The 21,070-nt window shown below is 34.3% G+C and overlaps 1 protein-coding gene across 1 annotated transcript in view; it reads right to left on the bottom strand.

The window, feature by feature from the left end:
* Positions 1–20,796, bottom strand: part of Col3a1 (collagen type III alpha 1 chain) — a 37,935-nt gene extending 17,139 nt beyond the window's left edge. Inside the window, exons 1-19 of the mRNA XM_090354455.1 lie at positions 20,589–20,796; positions 10,474–10,676; positions 10,205–10,255; positions 9,604–9,717; positions 8,206–8,283; positions 6,690–6,743; positions 5,913–5,966; positions 5,152–5,205; positions 4,529–4,582; positions 4,355–4,408; positions 3,464–3,517; positions 3,017–3,061; positions 2,832–2,885; positions 2,381–2,425; positions 1,790–1,843; positions 1,286–1,384; positions 614–658; positions 416–514; positions 157–210 (exon numbers count right to left, since the gene is read on the bottom strand). Of these exons, the coding sequence (XP_090210581.1) occupies positions 157–210; positions 416–514; positions 614–658; positions 1,286–1,384; positions 1,790–1,843; positions 2,381–2,425; positions 2,832–2,885; positions 3,017–3,061; positions 3,464–3,517; positions 4,355–4,408; positions 4,529–4,582; positions 5,152–5,205; positions 5,913–5,966; positions 6,690–6,743; positions 8,206–8,283; positions 9,604–9,717; positions 10,205–10,255; positions 10,474–10,676; positions 20,589–20,673 (1,350 nt within the window). The 5' untranslated portion in view covers positions 20,674–20,796. The remainder of the gene's footprint in view (positions 1–156; positions 211–415; positions 515–613; positions 659–1,285; positions 1,385–1,789; positions 1,844–2,380; positions 2,426–2,831; positions 2,886–3,016; positions 3,062–3,463; positions 3,518–4,354; positions 4,409–4,528; positions 4,583–5,151; positions 5,206–5,912; positions 5,967–6,689; positions 6,744–8,205; positions 8,284–9,603; positions 9,718–10,204; positions 10,256–10,473; positions 10,677–20,588) is intronic.
* Between the last annotated feature and the right edge of the window lie 274 nt (positions 20,797–21,070).

Genomic DNA, 21,070 nt, shown 5'->3' with positions numbered 1-21,070 from the left:
ACCGAGAATCTAGCAAGTGCAAAGGCCTAACTTCAATCCTCAATACCAAAAAGTAGAAAAACAGAAAGAGTGGAAGAAAAAGAGACCGTGAGAATGGAAAAAAAAGGAAGAAAAATGTAAATCAAACAACCGTATGCATATTGTGGCAGTACTTACACGTTCACCTCTTGCGCCAGGTTCTCCTTTAGCACCATTCTTACCAGGTTCACCCTAGAAGTGAAACAACCAACATCTTGGCTTAAAAAGAGGGAGGGCTTGACTAACAAAATCATCATCAGCAAAACCTAAGTGTCAGGACCTGAGTGAATTCAATACAAACGCAAGCGTAGCGTACAACAACAAAAGAAATGCAACTAATAATCTTCACGAGCATGAAGCCACAACATCAGACAACAAAGGAATCAAGGCAACTTACCGCACTGCCTCGCTGTCCAGGAACACCATTAGTGCCAGGGGGGCCTGGAGGACCTCTGGCTCCCATTAGGCCTGGAGCTCCAGGAATACCAGCTGGACCCTAAAAGCAACCCAAGAACGTTCACATCAGCAAAGGTTGAACTCTGCCTCACTTAAATCTCACAAATGTGCATGTGGAGGAGACATGGAGGCCGCTTACCATTTCACCTTTACCACCAGGACTACCGTTATTCCCAGGAGGGCCCTGGAAGAGAGCAGGTTGTCAATAACCTTCATAATGCATATGCATTTGGAGTTTAAAATATAAGTGGACAACATCATGTGTACTAGGGAAGAGGTGATTCCTCCAACCATAATTCAATTCATGAAACGTAAAAGGATTATCATGATTTAAATAATTCGAAGATAACATGTACTTGTTTTAAGTTATTAAATAATCCATTATGTACCATAATCTCCAATCATAACAATTCAGAACTGGAGATTATGGAATGTTTTCCCAATGTCAGATAATTATAGTATCCCTCCTCTCTTGTACATGATAGAGAAAATTTGTGAATTCTAGAATGACACAAGACCTTCCCCACAAACCACCATATTCTCTACACATCCAAAAAGTACCCTTATGACAGCATAGTCATTTTAGGGCACTAACCAATTTGTTTATTTTTTGGTCAGGATGATGTACAGAGGGGTTACAGTTGTAAGTTACATATGTAAGGTAGTGTGTACATTTCTTATTGAACATTGTTACCCCCTCCCTTTTGGGGGGGAAATGGGAGAGAAACAAAAATGTTTATATTGTCTTTGAAAGCAACACGAGACAAGCATACTGGTGAGTGTCTACCGGTTTGGAGTGTTTGATACGTACAGGAGGACCTTGAGCACCAGCATGTCCTTGAGGTCCAGGTTCTCCTCTTTGTCCAGGGGAGCCACTTGAACCTGGGGACCCTGCAGGTCCAACTTCACCCTAACAAATAAAACTTCAGGTCATCAGTTTTCCTTGCCACTTTGAATCACTCTTCAGCTCTGATTAAATGTAACCCTTCTCATATGGTAAATATATCAGCAGCAATATAATACCCCTACATTTTAAACAAAGAATATATGCAAATACATGGAAAATACACCGATGGTTTTTAGATACTTGTCTCTCAGAAAGAGACTAGTAAAAGGGCATCAGTAAAAGGGCATCAGTAGGGATACCAAGATGAATGCTAGGGGTCACATTTCTTTAAAATGAAGCACGGAGATTTGAAGTTATGTATAGATAAGAGCTGTTTGTTTGACTGATTGGAAAAAAAATAGTTGCAAGAAGTAAACTTATGCTTTTTCTTGTCTCTAAGACATGTAATCTAAAGAAGCTTATGCTTACCTTAGCACCAGGGGATCCAGGGAAGCCTGCAGTTCCAGGGGGACCAGGAGGGCCCTGAAAAAGTTAAATAGAATATCCAGAGCTCTCAATTAACACAGTGAAATTTATTATTAAATCATAAATTGACACACATAGAATACAGAAGACATATATTCAAAGAAAAGTAGAATTTTCAATCATGGATGAATATTACACAAAGAAATGATGTGGTAAATGAAACCAAGAAATCTAAAGTTAGAAAATTTGTATTCCTCCTTACTGCTACAATAGAGTCTGTGGCTTTGTACAGAGTACTTCATTCTAAGCTTTTGTACTCCCACTTACGGAATTGAGATCATCTTACTATTTATTCTCTATAGCTTTTTTTCTGATATCCAATATTGGAGGCTAATTAACATTGTGAATAAATATAGGTATTATAAATTGGTCAAATATACATGGTTTTTCAAACTTAGATTTTGCTTCTGGTCTCAGGAATGTAATGTTAAGTATAACAAATTAATTAATTTTAATCCCTAAATTATAAAAATTGTCAATAATATATATATATATATTACTCTGAAACAACAATTTGGATACAAAGTTACTTACTGGTTGTCCATCGCTACCTCGAGCACCATCATTGCCACGAGCCCCCTAAAAAGAGGAGTTTGTCTTAAATATTTTCTTGATTATGAGTGATCATAAGCAATAGTACTAAAACTCAAAACCAACTGAATTGAGTCTTCCTAGAGCATATTACTAGTCAGAATGTTTTAGTGTCAAATTGTTAAAATTCTGACATGCATCCATGATCAAATGGAGTGGTGGCTTCTGTGTTTGCAGAAGCCAATGAGGAGCTAAGGGTGCTCAGGGAATGTGCAAAATCAGGCAAAATGAATCAGAAACTCAACAGAGTGGGCAATTGTGGAACTCGAAATGCTGATCTCCATAAACTTCTAGTTGACATGTTACTGTGGAGATTTTGAGGATGGTTTGGTAGGAATCCATTTTTCTGTCATTCTGGGGTGTAAGTATTGAGTGGGTAACAGTCAATACTCACTGCAGCTCCAGGAAGTCCTGGCCGGCCTCTTTCACCCGGAGCCCCTCTTGGACCCTGCAGGGTAAAGTTGATGATGTTACTTTAAACTTGACATGTATAACAACAATTGATAAGATCCCAACCAGGTTTTGAATTTGTTTACTAATAATTTTTAAAAGTAAACAATAAGAACCATGATTCATTACCTGGGGCCCAGGAGCTCCATTTTCTCCGGGGAGACCGTTTTCACCCTACACACAGGTAGATAAAACATGTTACTATTTTGTTTAGCAGCAAGGTTCTGTTATAGTTTCAAAATACTGGATGGTTGAAAATACTACAGCAACTGAAGGAAAGGTACATCATAAAATAAAAAATTGTTATTAGCATATTGTTTGCCAGAAATCTTGTCTTTTAAAATTATAGAGACTAAACAGATCCCCTTCTAACCTAGGCTTTTTAAAGTTATTTGGTTATAGAGGCTTCAATATCTCAAGATGACATTAGTTTTTAACTATGTAAAATTACATAGTTTTTAACTATGTAAAATTCAGAAAACTGTCAGGAAAAGGTGAGGTCCACAATGTAAATCTTGACTATAGTTTTAAAATGGAAATGAATATTTGTATGGGAAGGAGGGTGGAGGGAGTTACCTTTAATCCAGGAGCACCTGTCTCACCCTTTTCACCATTCCGTCCATCAAAGCCCTAAGATTTGTACGAAAGTATTAAAATGTATTAGCAGCACAGAATAGTTGATAAACTTTACATTGAAATGTAACTACTAGATTTTACTACACAGCACTCTTTGTTTTTGTTTTTTGTTTTTTTTGCCAGTCCTGGGCTTGAGCTCAGGGCCTGAGCACTGTCCTTGGACTTTCTCAAGGCTAGAGCTCTACCACTTGAGCCTCAGCACCACTTCCGGCTTTTTTTCTATGTATGTGGTACCGAGGAATCGAACCCGGGTCTTCATGCATGCTAGGCAAGCACTCTACCACTAGGCCAAACTCCCGGACCTACACAGCACTCTTTGAAATACTCATTTAAGCACTACCTTAAGTAGATTGAAGATGCTTGAGATTGGCGTCACAAAAATATGAAACTAATTAGAGATTACTATATGGTCCAAATAGAAAGTTCACAACTATAATAACAGTAAACATACATCTCTGTACTTTATGTTGTTGATAGACTTTTGATTCGGTCAAATCTACCTAATTTACTAAGAAAAAGACAAAAGTACTCAACTCAATCTATAAATTATATTAGCTTAGTCAATTGTTATACATTTTTTTCTGTTTGTCATAAGAAAAGCAAATTACTCTTTACCAAGACTTCCCCTATGCTTAAAATAATATCAATATGCTTATATATTAATTAGCTTTGTCCACAAACCAAATTGCTAGAACTTTTTTAAAATAAAAAATTATATCAAGTAGTTGTCAGTCAATTATTTGGAGAAGGTATGCATTTGTCCAACTAAGGTGGCTGAACAACTTAAACATAAGTAGAACAGCTTACAGACAATAATGAAATTCAACTTACTCTGTGCCCTTTCATACCAGGGAATCCCGGCATGCCAGCAGGGCCTTTGATACCCTAAAAGAATAGATGCAAAAGATGTTAATGGACCTTTGAATACAAAAGCATGTGATATTAAAGTGCTTTCTATTTTAAAGGATAAGTAATAAATATAATTGTACAATATTTTTAACTTACTGGAGGTCCAGGTAATCCTCTCTCTCCAGATCTTCCAGGTCTTCCTGATTCTCCCTGATGGAAAAAAAAATAAAGAATGCTTAAGGGGGTTGTACAGCAAATGTCTTAATAACCAATGACTGATCTAATTGTTGTTTTCATGAAGAACTCATTAACAGGATTGTTTTAAACCTAGGCTGAATAGTCAACCAAGTAAGAGGATTGGCTAGGGCTTCTCAGACCTTTCCATAAATTCCTTTGGAAAATAAATGAAAGTGGATGGCATACTTTTTAGAGGTGTTTGTAAGTCTTCATGCCTATAAGAATTTGCAAATTTTTTTCATTGTAAGACAGAAGAAATTTATTCATTCTCTAGTTAAATGATAATATCTCTGTATGACACTTCTTGACAGTTGTAATCACATCTATAGTGGTCTATTAGTTTAGAATTCAGCAGATGGTGTATTAGTATGAAAATGCAATATGGCTAATCCACTATTGCTATGAACTAAAATGCTCTTAATATATAAGCCAAGTTTTTCCAGGGATTCTCCTTCTGAAGTTCTGGTGCATGGCTTGTGCTGCTTAGACTATTCAGGTAAAATATGGACATACCCTACCCTCCTCAGTTCGTTAACACTTACATCTTTTCCAGCAGGACCAGCGGGACCCAAAGCACCAGGGGGTCCTGGAGGACCCTAAAATCAGACAATCCAAAAAAAAGTACATTTTAAATTTCTTGCTCCATTTTATTATTTTTCATAATAAGCATCTATTTTGGAAAATACTTTCAATAACTTTCATCATGAAATGAGCATTTCATCCATTCATCCATTTCATCCATTTCTGTAGTCTATTAAATTTATTTTGTAAGGAAGACAAAAGCATCATATAACATCAAAATTTCATAATATGTATATATGTTTACTAATGTATTTTTACATTTCTGAGATGTTGACTATAAATATACAGGTATTTCTAAATATATGAGAATATCTAGGATCTTTAGAGTATTAAAATAATCTCACCTTACTTCTTACTTTTGCAGGACTCTTTATGTTTATTTTTAACTACCTTGAGGTATATGTACACTTACACATATATCAGTAGAGTAGATAAGGGTGAAATGAATGTACAGAAAGTTAAATTTATACTTAATAGTGAGTTTGTGTCATCAACTCTGGGAAATTGACTATTGTGATCATTAACTAACTGGGAAATCCTAGGATCTTTGAATCCGATACAATTATAATAAATTATCACTATTAGATAAAATTTTGAGCATAAATATAAAGAATACTTTGTAGTATGGAGGTTTGAGAAAATAAAATTCCATTAAGAAATTGAATTATCTGTATTTTGTTGTAAATTTGTTCAACACAAATTTAATTCAATTGTTACTTACTGCAGGACCTGCTTGCCCAGGCTCACCAGGTGGTCCTTGGTATCCAGGAGAACCCTAGTGAAGAGAATACTTTGTAAATATTTTCAAAACAACAAAATATGAACCATTTTTATCTTCAAGGTGGTAAAAAAGGAATCCACGCTCCAGAATTTGTAAATGTATTGAGAAAGCTTTGTTCAAGTTTACTAAAGCTAAAGTCCATTCTTTCCAATTCAGAATAAATTCAATGCATTCATTTCATTTCACTGAATCTAAGCAGTTAAAATGAAAGCCATGTTATAAGCAAATATAATAAAATTTAATTTTATCAAGTTCTTTTGCAGACTTGGGCTTGAACTTTGAAATGTATGCTTGCTTGAAAGATACTCTATTTACGACTTTTGCTACATTTTCTTTCACCTTGGCCCACTCGAGTCTAGACTCAATCTTTCTATTCATTCCCAACAAAGGTAGGATGACAGGTGCACACCACCACATCCTGACATTGCTTGAGATAGGGCCCTGTGAACATCCTGCTAAGCTGACCTCAACCCTCCTACCTCTGCTTCCTGAGCACCTAGGATTACAGGTGTAAGCCACTTTGCTTAGCCTCAATATTTTAACCGCTAATTAATATAGGAAGAAAGAAAATAAATACAAACTTGAGTACCTAAAAATGTCATCAGTTTCTTGAGTGTAAGTACACATCTTAGCTGTGGAATGGTTAATCATATAACTATCCATAGTAAATTGATATACATATTCATGAAGTGAAAATATACTACTGGATGAACTTACAGGTGAGCCAGGATGACCGGAGCTGCCAGGAGGACCTGGGGGGCCAGGGGGACCCTGCAGTAAAAATTTGAAATATTTGTGAAATATACTTTAATGTATCTTTAAATGAACATCACACTAAATGAAATTACACCAGAATCAATCAAATAGATGTTACAAAATGTTGACCTTAAAGGTTATCCTGAGCTATTAGAAACCAATTTCTTTTCTAGCAGCCAAATTTGGTGTAGACAATAATTACCACTGTTCTATAGGTTCTATGATAAATTATGTAAATTATCTGTAGACTTATAACTATTTTTATATAAAATATCACTGGATTAGATTGACATGTAGATTCAGCATTATGTAAGATAATCATGCATCAGACATTAGAAACTTGTTTATAACAAACTATTGATCATGAATACAAATTAAACTCAAAAGCTATTTTTATAACTGCCCTTTTCCAAACACCATCAATAAATTTACAACTAATAAATAAGTTAATATTTAAATTTTCTACCATGGTCACATTTCTAAAATGTCAGTGTGTGATGCCTTTCTTTAGTTTTGTCATATCTTATTCCAACTAGAATTTATAATGTGTGTATAGTTCGGATCCAATGTTTGCATAAATTTATATAATTCTCCTTGTAGCTTTGAGAGATCAAAAGTATCATAACTGAAACTGTACAGTTTTGTTTTGATTCTTTTTTCCCCTCTTTTACTTTGTAACAATTGCAAGCATGTTAAATTGGCTACTGAGATTTATTGGGTAAGATTTTCATAGCCTCTAGTCTGAGAAGTCACAAATATCTAGTCTAATGGTAGAAACAATGATCTATAATATTGGTAATTTAGTGACCTGGTTCATTGATTTTGTTGGTAGTGAGAGACCTCTTTCTCATTGATCCTCTTAAAAAGCTAGTGCAAAACAAGACTCATTTGCATGAATCCCTACTCCTACCTATACATGTTAAGGTTTAATGTCTTCCATTTTCTCTTATTAAAAATCTGTCATTTTTATTGAAGACAGTCCAAGTTCAAAGGTGAATCACTATTATATATATGTATGTATATATACACACATAATTATATATAATTTAATGAACCGATGGATTCTGAAAATACTTCTGTTTTGTTTGAGAAATGGAGGGAAGATGGATTTACATTGGATCACTGTCTAGAAAGTGATAGAAATGGAAGATTCTAAACAATTTGGGTAAGAAAGATGAAAAGTAGAAACAAAAAGAAACAAGATAGGACTAAAATTAGAGACTATAAGAGTGTGAGACTAAAAAGTATTGAGGTGGGTAAGTCCTCTGACTCAGCTCGACAATAACAGGAGAGGCCATGAAGGAAGAAGTGAGCAAGAGTTAACAAATAATATTTTCTTTCTTCAACCTTCCAAGAGAAAAAAAAACATATTGGACAGTTCCAGAAAGGGCTATATGTCTAAAAGAACAGCCTTTGAAACTTAATCAACAAAAAGGCTAAATGATACTCTAAAATGCACAGAGAAAATGGTACGTACAGGTGGCCCAGGATAGCTAACTCCTGCTCCTCCTACTCCAGACTTGACATCATATGAATCATACTGGGGAGAAAAGTTCTGTTGTAAAGAAATAGATAAATACATAAATAAATATCATTGTAATCTAAATACCACAGTTCTTTAAAAAACATTAAGACTTATGCAGTAGTATTGCTATTTATCGATAGAAGATTTCTGCAAGACAGCCAATGTATCATGTTTTAATTACCGTGTTCATCCCATTTTTCTGTGATTTTAATATTAGGCACATTATAGAAAAGCTCATTTAAAGCACCATGATTTCAGCTATGTTCAGTGTTAATCACCTCAAATTAAATCCTATATGTTGTAATTGAAACCATTATCTCAAAGCAATATTTACACAGGATTCTAGAGGTATAACAAACTGTTGAATCTGAGAATCTTGAGATAAAAGTTTTCATCTGAACTGAAAAGTAGAGAAGTCCATTAATACAACAAGTAAAATTAAATTCTCTGATGTTTGCTTAACATTCAAAAAGCTATACTAAAAAGTGAGCATCTTCATAGAGAACAAATTAAAAACAGGAGTAAGTTTTATATGATTATTGAATTTATTTGGAGCTTCTTTTGACTCTATATCCAGATAGCTTCTACTTGCTTACTGGCACAAGAACAAGTTAGACAATTTTCCTTGATAAGGGCTTGTGCTTATTTTATTTTATTGTTGTCACCTAGACCAGGCTTCCAAGTTGTACTCTTTTGGTTATTTTGAAGATAGAGTTCTCAGGGACTTTTTTTCCCCTCCAAGTTGAATTTGAACTGAAATCTTTCATCTTAGCCTCCTGAGTAACTAGGATTACAGGTATGAACTACTGGTGTATATTTTTTTTAAAAAAACACTGTTTTTAAAATTCATATTTAAGTCTATACATTGTTTGAATCATGAGGAAGAAACTTTGTTATACTTATATACTTGGTCATCGGTTCTATGTATTATGTAGGTTTGGTGCCAGTTCTTATAAAAAACATGTATGCTGATGGTTTAGTAGAAGCAGCCATGTAGGTGTATTAACAATCCTGCCTATTTGAGGTCGGTAAACAACAGTCACAGCACTCTCACTGCTCTGTGCCCAAGCTTCAGAGACTTTACCAGTGGTATTAGAATTCCTCAAACATAGTGCATATCTGAAACACTCACTGAAAAATTTAGAAATTTTGAAAAGAAATAGAATCAATAGCATTAGATTTAAGAGGCAAAGGGAGTACTTTTACAGCTCATAGAATAGTGCCATGTAAAAGCCAAATGAAGATTTGTTAAACATATCAAATAAGAGTTACAAACTTGCATTTTTGACAGGTAGCATATGCTAAATGCACAGGACAAATGAACATCTTTTTAGGTTTGTAATTTATTACCTGGCCAATTGTAGGACATGACTGACAGACGCCAGGGCTGCCGGGAGGGCCGGGAGATCCTGGTTGTCCTGGAAGACCAGGGTCACCATTTCTCCCAGGAATCCCAGGTGGACCCTAAAAATATCAGAGGCAAGCATGATTAAAACATGATTAAAAGACAGGGATTCAAAACTGATCAAGTTTTAATTCTCTTTTTAGGGTATTAGAATTATTACAAGTGATCCATTTGCCTGGGGATAAATATATTTTATAACAACATTATGCATAATTTAAGTGTAGTGCATGTCTTTGTACAGCTGCTTGTGGTTTGTTATTCTAATTGATGATGGGATAAAAGCATATAAAGCTTGGAAAATCTAAATGTATGTATGTATGTATGTATGTATGTATGTATGTATGTATATATGTATGTATGTACAATTATGGATTTTCACTGTGTGAGATTTGCCATCCACTTGTGTGTCCACTATTCTACACGTGAGTCTAAAGAGAAGGTATGAATAACAAAAGTTCATATGAAGTCTCTGGAAAGAAAACAAGCCAGCTGTTCCTTCAACTACCATTAGCACTAATTTCATTCCATGGAAGGATGTTGACTTACTGGATCACCCTTTGGGCCTTGAGGTCCTTGGCCATTAGCGACAGGAGGAGCCTCGAAAATGAAAAAGACAAGAATTAATCAAATCATGGAAACATCTTCCTACAAAGTATTTCATGATTTCTTCAATTCACATACAATCCCTGGCTTTCCATCACACATGAACAGACTGAGAGACACAACTTCCATTTCCTTTCAGACTCCTACAGTAGAGGATACGCTCATGTCTTTCAACGTTAATTGTTAAGAGCTTAGGTTTTCTTTGAACTCACAGGTGATATAGGTTGTGGGCAGACTGCACAGCATTCTCCAAATGGGATTTCGGGATGTGGGCAGTCTAAGGCTTCCTCATCGCATATGATGTCATCGCAGAGGACAGATCCTGAGTCACAGACGCAAATTTGGCACGGCTCTGGTTTCCACACATCTCTAGGCTGATAGAACTGACCCAGATGGGTACATCCTTCTTCATTATCTGGAAAAGGAGTTACAGGTTACAACATTTCCTTATGTAGGCAAGATGGCGGTTTACAAGACTCAAAGTAGAATTTGGAGCAAATGGTTTCTTCCTTTGTTAGCATTTCACATGTTCCCACATCATTTTATAGGTAGTCAAACTGCTCAAAACACAGGATCTGTTTATTAATCTAGAATCAGTACACTACATTCAGTTTTAAAACAGAACACATTTTAAGTTTATTTATAGTAAAAAAAAAAAAAGTCAGTGGATATCACAGAGCAGGCCAGCATTTGTTTATTAATGTGCAATTGGAATTAAACCTTTTCAAAAATAGGATGCTATTCCTTTCTTTAACAGCAAATGGGAGCATTAAATGAAAATGTGAATTTTGTTACTAACTGAATTTTACTGAATTTTGTTACTTCTGAATTTTATTAACTTATTTGAGAAATACAGAAGAAAACTAAGTTAATCCTGGCAACATAAACCTCTCCCAGATTTTCTTGGGAAATTTTTAACAGAGTTACTGTGTATATTGAATTTCGCACCTAGTTTTGTTGGGCATTAGTAGATCAACTTTGTATGACATAATACATTGAATTTCTAAAATGGATGTTAAATAGTTGTCTTATTTTCAAAATAAAAAGACATATATAAAACCACTACTGGCAAAGTGTAAGTTAAAGCAGTCGGGGAAAATATGAATCATGATCATATATATTTGTGGCTTAGAATGGCAAAAAATAATGTATCAACCAAAATTTTAGTCTTGATTCCTGATTATATGCAAGGTACTGAATTTGCAGCAGTTATTAACAATGAATCAGCTTATGGGATGCCAAAATAGAACCTGGTCTCAATTCTTAAAGCCTTAGCTGTGGATTGTGGTTACATACAACATTAGTTCTCAAAAATTGTAATGAGAGTTTGCCAGTCACTGAGCAAATAAAAAAATTTTCTAAACATCTGCAAATATTTTTACAAACAATTGACTATTGAGTACTTTTGTGTTTTGTAAAACAATGAAAAGTATTTTTCTCAAAGCCAATTTCTTTAAAATGTCTGTAGAAGAAGGCCTGCTTTGAAGTCAAGTCCTTAATGAATATGTTCTGTGGAATATTGTTTGCCATGTTTCCAGTGGTCCCATTGTTGTACTACTACAGAGTCTCAAAGATTGCCTTTGGAACCTTTTCATTTTTCTACTTTTCACTTTTGACAGTAATAGTAAGTAAGGTTTGCCATTTAAGTATTTTGAATTCACAGTCTCAGCTCAAAGTTACACAGAAAGTAAAATTTCAAAATACATTTATTATATAGAATATCGAGATTGCTTTACATTTCCTTGTGTCTGGAAGGACACCAATTTACTTCAAAACTTCTTGATAGATTCAGGAAAGCCTCTACTTGGTGTTATAATTTTCCATTGCAATAGCTAATAAAAGAATGTATGAGAGCTTTCATGACATTTTAAATAGGAAACAAAGGCTCAACTCCTTCTTTAGATATGAAACAGAGTATGAGAACATGGGGAAGATATATTTATCCAAAGCATTTTGTAATTCTTTACAAAATGCTGAGGCTTACCTCAGTTCAACTGAAGTAGGATTTTTGAATGATTTTATGAAAACATTTCAGAGTAGACTAATATTTTCTATATTATGAAGAATGATGAGAAAAGATTGGCATTAAATTATTTTTTTCTCTAAGCAGAACTGACATGAGGATGTAAAAAACATGTAGAAAAATGTTGCAAGTTCTTAGAGGGCTTAAATAAAATTATCTCAACCATATTTTTCCATCTTTGTATTGGTTCCCCTTTTCAAAATGAGGACCATTTTAACATTTCTCTAGATAAACATTAAATATTACTTTTACTGGACCATAAATACCTTAAACAACTTTTGAATAGTAATGGCAAAATAGCTTCTCACGTTCTTTGCCCTAAATTCACAGAAATTTTTCCCATTATCTATTCATGTTTCTAATTTCTTTCTCACTGAGAGTACTGTCACATCATAAAAAGACTGTATATTCCATGTGTTCTGAAAAATAAAATTGGATAAACCAGAACAACATTGACTTATTTAAACTGGCAATGAGTTTGTTAGAATTGTCTGTTATATCAGGAAAAGTTGATTTTTAGTTTCTTTTTTCCTAATTTTATTAGAAACCTTCTAATAAAAACTTTTGTGTTTCAAAAGCCTTAAAAGATATGCAATCCCAGCACTTTAATCCCAGCATTCACGAAGCTGAGGCAGGACAGTGGCAAATTCAAAAGCAGCCTGGCTTGCATATTTAAAAAAAAATCAATCAACATGAAAAAAAACTTTAAAAGTAAATAAATCATCAAAGCCTTGGTATAAAGATAAACTTATCCTATTGCATTTTTGTTCTGTTTGCTTCAAATATATTCTCATTGATACATAAATAGTACATTAATTGATACATTAAATAGCACATCTTAATAGGGTAGAATACATTTTCCAAAGCTCATAAAACTTTGAACAGCATGTAATGCAGGTTAAAGATACCGATCTTCTCAAACATTTATCATTTCATTCTGCTGAAAACTAAAATCCTTCCTCTATTTTCATCATCTAGAGTCATCTCAATGTCATTCATCTCTGTAATGGTACATACACCAGATTTCTTGACCCAATCTAACTGTAAGTATGGTACCGATGGAACCATATTTCCTAATCTCCCTAACTTCTGGTATCTACCATTCTATTCTTAACTATGACATCAGCTTGACAGGGATAAGAAAGGAGGCAGGGTTTTTTTCTTTTGCTTATTTTAATTACTCTGTTCAGTTAAAATGATGCATATATAATGAGTTCACTTTAGAAAGCTCTGTTGTTTTAACTAATAAATTAATGAAGTCCCAATCACTTCAGTAATTTATTTCATAGCCATTTGAAGAAATATAGATGTCCTGAAAAGTCACAAGTTGAACACTGGGGCTGAATAATCATCTCTTTCTCTTTTTCTCTACCTTGGCCTCCTTTGGTGAAATAATGTAGTTTTGAACAGAGTCCACCAATTTATTAGACCATATGTGGTCAGCAATATGTTTTAGTAAAAGCTAAACTCCTTGCATAGGTATCTATAGCATTTTTTTTTTGCCAGTCCTGGGCTTGACCTCAGGGCCTGAGCACTATTCTTGGACTTTCTCAAGGCTAGCACTCTACCACTTGAGCCTCAGCACCACTTCCGGCTTTTTTCTATGTATGTGATACCAAGGAATCAAACCCAGGTCTTTGTGCATGCTAGGCAAGCACTCTACCACTAGGCCAAACTCTCAGCCCCTATAGCATTAATTTTAAGTACCTTGTTATACATGGAAAAATAAAAAATGATGACAAAGCCAAGTGGGAATATATTTTCAAGAAGGCTCTAGTTAACATTCATAAAAATTAAAAATAGAATAGAAAATGATATTCATCTTTTATAAGTCATCTCATATTATTTTCTTCCTAGATAGGTATTTTCAGAGTAACTTTGCTGAAAAATTTAAACTGGATTTTGCAAAACTAATACATAAATGTCAAATAATTTTATTTATACATGAAAAATTAATACATTTCTCAGTATGTTCTTTATTATTGCTTAATGTTAGTCTTCCTGTTCTAATTCTTGATTATTTTTAAACTCTACCTCCAATGTTGTTCTGAAGTAAAATTACTGCTTATGGTCACACAACAATGCATTAGAAAAAAAATCCTCCCTAGCATCTAAGCTATAATTTGAAATTGGATAGGGAAGGGGGAAATCAAAAAGAGTGGGGGGAGGGGGGAGGGAAATGGGGACCATGTCATGAGAAAGGGTATCAATGTTTGTGAAGTAATGCACCTTCTATCTGGTGAATATAACGTAACCCTTCTATTAATTACAATAAAAAATAAATAAATTTTTAAAAAAGAATGTTGCTAGCTTAATACTTAATTCCTATTTGCCTGCTTTCTACTCTTAGCTCTACTCCAGAACTTTAGAGAAAAATAAAACCAAGTAACACTTTTTGATGTACTTAAATCACACTTTCATTGTGGCTTTTGCTCCCATTCTTAGAATGTAAAATCATGCTTCATTGGAATAATCCATTGCGGTGACTATACATTAGTTTGTCAACACCATTTGGGGAGTAAAATATTCCCCCAAATATCTTAAATATTGTTAATTTATCTTGAGTGACAAGTAATTTTTTTCTTTCTAGTCTTGCTGAATTCTTATCTAGGAAAACATGTTTTTAATCTGGAATATTAAACATGCATAGGTGTTATATGAATTACTCATATTTTCCTATTTCTATTCTATTTTCACATTTTCCTATTACTTTAGAAAGTTGAAGATTTTAAGTGTCCATGTAATTTCCAACTGAAATATGTGTGATTTGGCTTTAAAATGGTAGTGCCAATGTTTAGAAAGCATAATATTTTTATTAAATATATCCCTTCTGTTATGTACTGACAAGACTAACATAAAAATATGTCAGACAAGTAAACAAAGTATTTTGAACAATCATTTGATCTTATGGGTGAATAATTTCAACTTTAAGATAATGGGGTTTCTGGTTCTATCTGCTTTATCTAGCCTTCCAAAGGCTATGTGAGATGTGAGTTATCCTAATTGTCATCTTACAGATGAAGAACCTGAGTAAACCACTAAATAATTTAATCAAAGGTATATCAAGGGTATAACTAAGACTTGAATCCAGGAAAGCTTTCTCTAAATTTGATACTGATGACAACATCAGTATTCTCTTTATGTTTTCAAGAAGTAGGACTAAAGAGGCCAACTTCAAAAATCTATTCCATATGGTTCTGAAAACCTAAATGTTTAGAATAAGAATCCTAAAAGGAGAGAGAGAGAGAGAGACTGTTAAGGGATAATCACTTTCTGTAATCTCTCTTTTGGTTTGGTTTCCAAACAGGATAATACCATCTAGAGTTGACCTCAATTGTTTATTTTGTCTTGATCTTATGAAAAAGAGCTCTTTCTGATAACATCCAGACCACCAACAGAAAAAAATGTGTGGTTCAGAGAAGCCCAACCTACATTTTACTGCATTCCAGGAGTAGGATCAAATCAGATAGGGGCTGCAGGAAAAAAGCCTGTTAAAGATCACTCACTCAGACATTAACTTTCAGACAATATACCCATTAAATGATTCATTTAATGAACTTCTAACTTTACTATGATATTCCCTTGAATGTTTCCTGGATATTATAAACAGGCTAGAAAACCATAAAGATAACATCTATGATTTAAATTTTCTTGAGAAATCTAATCTCTATTTGTTATCTTCTATAAGGAACTATCGTAGAACATGTCATGAAAATATATGACATTTTACTGAAGCAGCTTTCAAGGAAAATTTAACTTTTAATAACTTGCAGATAATTTTTTAAATTTTTAGATCTTTTGGCTCTTTGCCTTTTGACCTCTTTGAATATTTTGTTTTGTTCATAAAGATTACATTTTAAAAAGCAATGTTTGACCCCAGTCGTGAGAAAAGAAAAAACAAGGGTTTGATTAGTTAATCTGAAAGGAATCCACTTCTGCTGTGTTTTTATTAGGCTCAGACAGAATTTCTGGTGGTTAATGTTACTTTCCAAACTGAAGTTAACAAATGATTCGTGTGAGAGAAGCTATGTCATTTTTTCCATTGCCATCTTGATATGAAACAGGCAAAGCTTTTTACACCAAAATTCTAAATTTAAAAAAATGTTACATTTTTTTTGAGTATAGAATCATGACATAGGTTCTTTTCATTAATGAAAATTAACAAACTCATTTTTTTCTTTTCTCTTCCTTTCCTTTTCTTTTTCTTCCTTTTTCTGTCCTCCCCCTCACCACCCCCCCCCGTGTCTGTCTTGCTCTCTTTTAATAAAAAACAGTTCAGTGAGACTTTTCCAGAAAGTATTCCAGACTTGGAAACTTCATAAAGGTTTTCCATGTCCAGCAAAAGAAATAACATCTTGCATCTTTAAAGCTTTAACCCCCAAGCAATTCACTTTAATAGCTTCAAGTTGGTGATACCACTTGATGTCACAAAATACAAGATTTCAGTGACATCATCTTTACAGTGCACCAAGAAAACATCATTCAAAATAGAAGCCACAGAGCTTTAGAACCTAACATCTTGTTTCTAAGTGATAACTCAAGACCTGACCTAGAACAGACGGTATGGATCTGGGGCTTTTCTGAGAAGCTGCCTTTAGCTGTTATTCTAGCAATCTGTTGTAGAACTTTTTTTCTAGTAAAATTACAGACAGTGGCTTTTCCTTAAAAGAAATAACCTGACCATGGACAAGACAGTATCCCAGAGTCTGAATGACAGTTAAATGACATTGACTATCAGTCTTTCCTTCTTTTCCAGAATTGTTCCAGGGACATTTTTTTCTCCTTTTATAGTGCTGAATGGTTGGATTCTAGACTTTAAGTAGAACTCTTGTAATTTAAGGCCGTTAGATCATCTGATACAAAATACTCTGGGGATGGTAAGAAATGCAAGGCAACATGAATGGAAACACTAAATATGCATCAATAGTACTTTACTTCTTTACATTGTCACAGAACGACTACTAATATTTTGTTAATTGATAAGCTTCTGAGCTTCTTCTTTAAAAAATTACCAGTTCAAAAAATACTGACCCATTCTTGGTTTTACTAATCTGTGAATTCATACATTGTTCCATAACTTTTAGAATCTCCCTTAGATACGTAATTTCAAAATAATTCTATTCCAGAATTATTTATATAGTATTTAAAGAATTTTGATTCTACTTTTAGCTCTTTTTTATGTACCCAACTTAATACCAAATCTATGTTTGATGACTAACACCAAAAAAGCTAAGCAATTGTCTCCTTTTAAAGGTACAATTCATGTTACATTTGTTTCATTTGCTCATGTTTAATTAGACTTAAAGGTTCAAGTCATCAGTGGTATATTTTTTTGCCAGTCCTGGGCCTTGAACTCAGGGCCTGAGGAATGTAGTTGGGCTTTCTTAAGGCTAGTGCTCTACCACTGGAGCCACAGCACCATTTCTAGCCTTTTTCTTTATATGTGGTACCAAGGAATCGAATCCCGGTTTTGGTGCATGCTAGGCAAGCACTGTTACCAGTAGGCCAAACTCCAGGCCCATCAGTGGTATATTTTTTAAACAAAATGGAAAATAGTCTCTCAAAAACTTGAAATAGATGTACACATTTGTATTCAAACCTAGTAAGGTTCCACAGTTATTTATGTTAGAATTATCAATGTAGTGAAATATAGAAGCTCCACTATGAGTATACTAAATTGCAATAGTTTTCCTCCCCAGCCCAATGAAGAAAGTTTACATCATAGCTTCTGTCTATACATATATCTATATTAAAAGCAATAGGAAATATACTTATGTGCAGAAGGATGACATCACTTTATATATGTGACTACAAAATGGCTTAGAACATTTTAAATTCAATTCTGCAGATTCTTTGAATGTTTATACCATGTGTTTGTGTATGTGCTTGGAAACATTTAATCAGTAACATTTCATGCACTGAGGATTTGTACTAACTGATAGACATCTATTGTTTTCAAATCTTTTCTAAGATGCTGAGCTTTAAACACAAGAGTTGGTAGTAGTTCTGACTGTCAGCCACTAGGTGGCATGTCTTTGCACTTAAACTGCCTTGTTTATAAACCACAGGAAATATAAAACAGACCACGTTTTTCCATTGCTGTAATAAAACACTTGAATAAAATAAAACTTTCACAACTCTGTAAGAAGACCAATTTTTGTTTTTTGTTTTTTGGGTTTTTTTGGTATACACGTTTTGTACTCCAGAAAACTCCTATGAGAACACCGAATACTACAGGTTAGATTCTTTCATGCTGTTATGTTTTTGGGCTTGCTAAACATATTCCAGACATCCAACAACCCAGAGGTGTATCATTGTTCAGTGAGCTGCCTATCTAATTACCCCCCGGAACCTCTCCAAGCTTATCCATCAGAAGAATTTTCTGGAAAAAAAAATCAAGTGAACATGACATAAACAGTCTTAAAACATGTAAACATCTTTTTTTTTTTACTTCAAACAACAAAAAAATGTAAGCTGAACAAATTCCTTTTCATCTTTGTTACTTTAAAAGCACACAAAACACAAAAGAGAAAACAGAAAAGGAACTTAATGTGATGTCAAGATTATATGAGCATCCTTTGACACTCCTTTCTTCCTGAAAGGTGGACAGAAAAACTAAAACAAAAAAACGATATGGCTTTTATCTTACAGCTCTTGGAACAATTAGGCACCTATGTACATTGTGACCTGTCTTAAATAACCCCCCTCCACAATTTGTAGTGTTTTTTCCAATAATTGAGAACTCTTCTCCTCCCTCCGAAGTGAAAATCTTTCCCAGGATGTGTGTTAATATTCCAGGGAAGGCCTGGGAGTTGTCTGTGTCTTCTAGAAAGGGAAAGGACCATACAATGAGAGGTCAAGTGAAGAGAGGCTAGGATGGGAGAAAAATAAGGCAGATGGAATCTTGAGGGCCCAGGGGAGTGAGGAGGGAGTGGCAGAGGAAGGAAAGGCAGGGGGTTAGCAATGGGAGAGGTGGACTAGCCTGGAGTGGGGGTTGGGTGAGGAAAGGAAAGGGGAGGGGTGCCTGGAGGAGCCCTACGGGGTGGAGAAAGAAGGGGAGGGGGGAAATAGAGGGAGAATGGCTGAGCAGGGGAGGAAACTAATGAACAAGGACTATGGGTGGTTCTCTTCTTTTGTGGCCATGAACTGGCTGCAATTAAAGAAATGTTACTGAGTATCTCCCTACACTCACACTTGCATACATTTTCTGTGAGAACACTGCAAATAACTAGATGTTACAAACAGGACCAAACAATCCTCATACAGTGTTTGAAAAACTTTAGATTTAACATAAACGTATTTACATACAAAATTGTTATCATTCCTTCTAATTATCTTTAAGCTTCACATTTCATATTTATTTCTATGAAAGTCTTTACTCTTAAGATGTCCAATATTTTATGACTATAGGAAAAACATGATTCTATAAGACTATTTAATATAAATAATGACACAAGTAATATTAGTTTGCAGCATGGAAATGATTGCATGTGCTTATTAGAAAGTATAGAAAGTAAAGTATAGAAGTAAAGCAAATCTAATACCTTTACCTTGTTTATAGAAAAGTCAAAACATTCCTGTTGAAAACATTTTTAAAGATATTTTCTTATTGAACACAAGTGCAACTAGGCAGAAAGTGAAGGAAATAAAGGTACTTAGCCATAAGCCATTGGAAAACTATGGATTAATCGTCTTTGAAGTTTGTTAAAGCACAATAAAACCAACAGTGACAAAATATTTTTAACAACGGGCACTTATTTAAGGAAGAATGATAGATATTCTGTTGTGACTATTTTTTTAAATAAAATCTAAAAGGATTTTAATAATGTGCACAATAATTTCTATTAGATCGTTTTTAACACATATTTGTTTTAAATATATTTTCTGATTTCTCAACATTCTACCCTTACAAAGAACCAGCATACAAAGAACATGAAATTATTATATGGGGTCCAATAACTTCCAGACTGCCCAGGGAAACATTCCAAGATGTTAACAATCAAGCCTTTTAAAGCCATTTTTACAAAGTTTAGCATGGGGGGAAAAAAAGTTAGTACAAGCAAACATTTACCTTAAACAACTACGAGACTTTAACATGCCAAGATGAGGTTATTTTTTTAAGATAAATTATAAAAGAAGAAAAACAATAGTCAATATACCATTTCATAACTGGAAGCTTATAGACGATATTATCTTTCAAGAGGCTGATACTCACCCCCGCCTTTTGTAATTTTTGGTAAGGAGAAGTAAAGATAAAAAGCAAACAACAACCCATGAAGTTTGTTGAATTCTGTACCTACTTACTTGTACCAATCTGTTGTGCCAAAATAACAGTGAAGGAGTGAAGCAGAGCAAGGAGCCAGCTCCCCTTTTGCACAAAGCTCATCATGTCTAAACAGCAGACATGAGACTCTCTGTGCAAAAAGGAGAAAAGCAAAAGCAGTTCAAAGTAGCACCATCAGTTGTCCCCTGCCCTTCAGCACCGGGCCCGTCATAAAACTCAGCCACTGAGATTCCTTTGCTTTGGCCTTAAATAGGAAAAAGTTTGGCTTCCCTCACTTTCCAGCCCCTTTCTGAAATATGAGAGCAGCACCCATCCCCTTAGCAGTAAAAAGAAATGATTAATATTTCTTTTTCCCTTATAGAGGACAAACCCAGAGTTAGAAAAGCAGCACATCTGGAGACTGTGTGCATCTGCTGATGCAGAAGTTTGTTACATGTTTTAGTCTTATATGTTTGCCTAACATGAATCTATTCAGAAATCCTCTGCTGCATGACAGGGTATA

Source organism: Megascapheus bottae, chromosome 21, assembly GCF_031878675.1.
Source record: "Megascapheus bottae isolate mThoBot1 chromosome 21, mThoBot2.hap1, whole genome shotgun sequence".
NCBI lineage: Eukaryota > Metazoa > Chordata > Mammalia > Rodentia > Geomyidae > Megascapheus > Megascapheus bottae.
The sequence above is the reverse complement of the archived record's forward strand: the minus strand, read 5'-3'. Positions and strand labels throughout refer to the sequence as shown.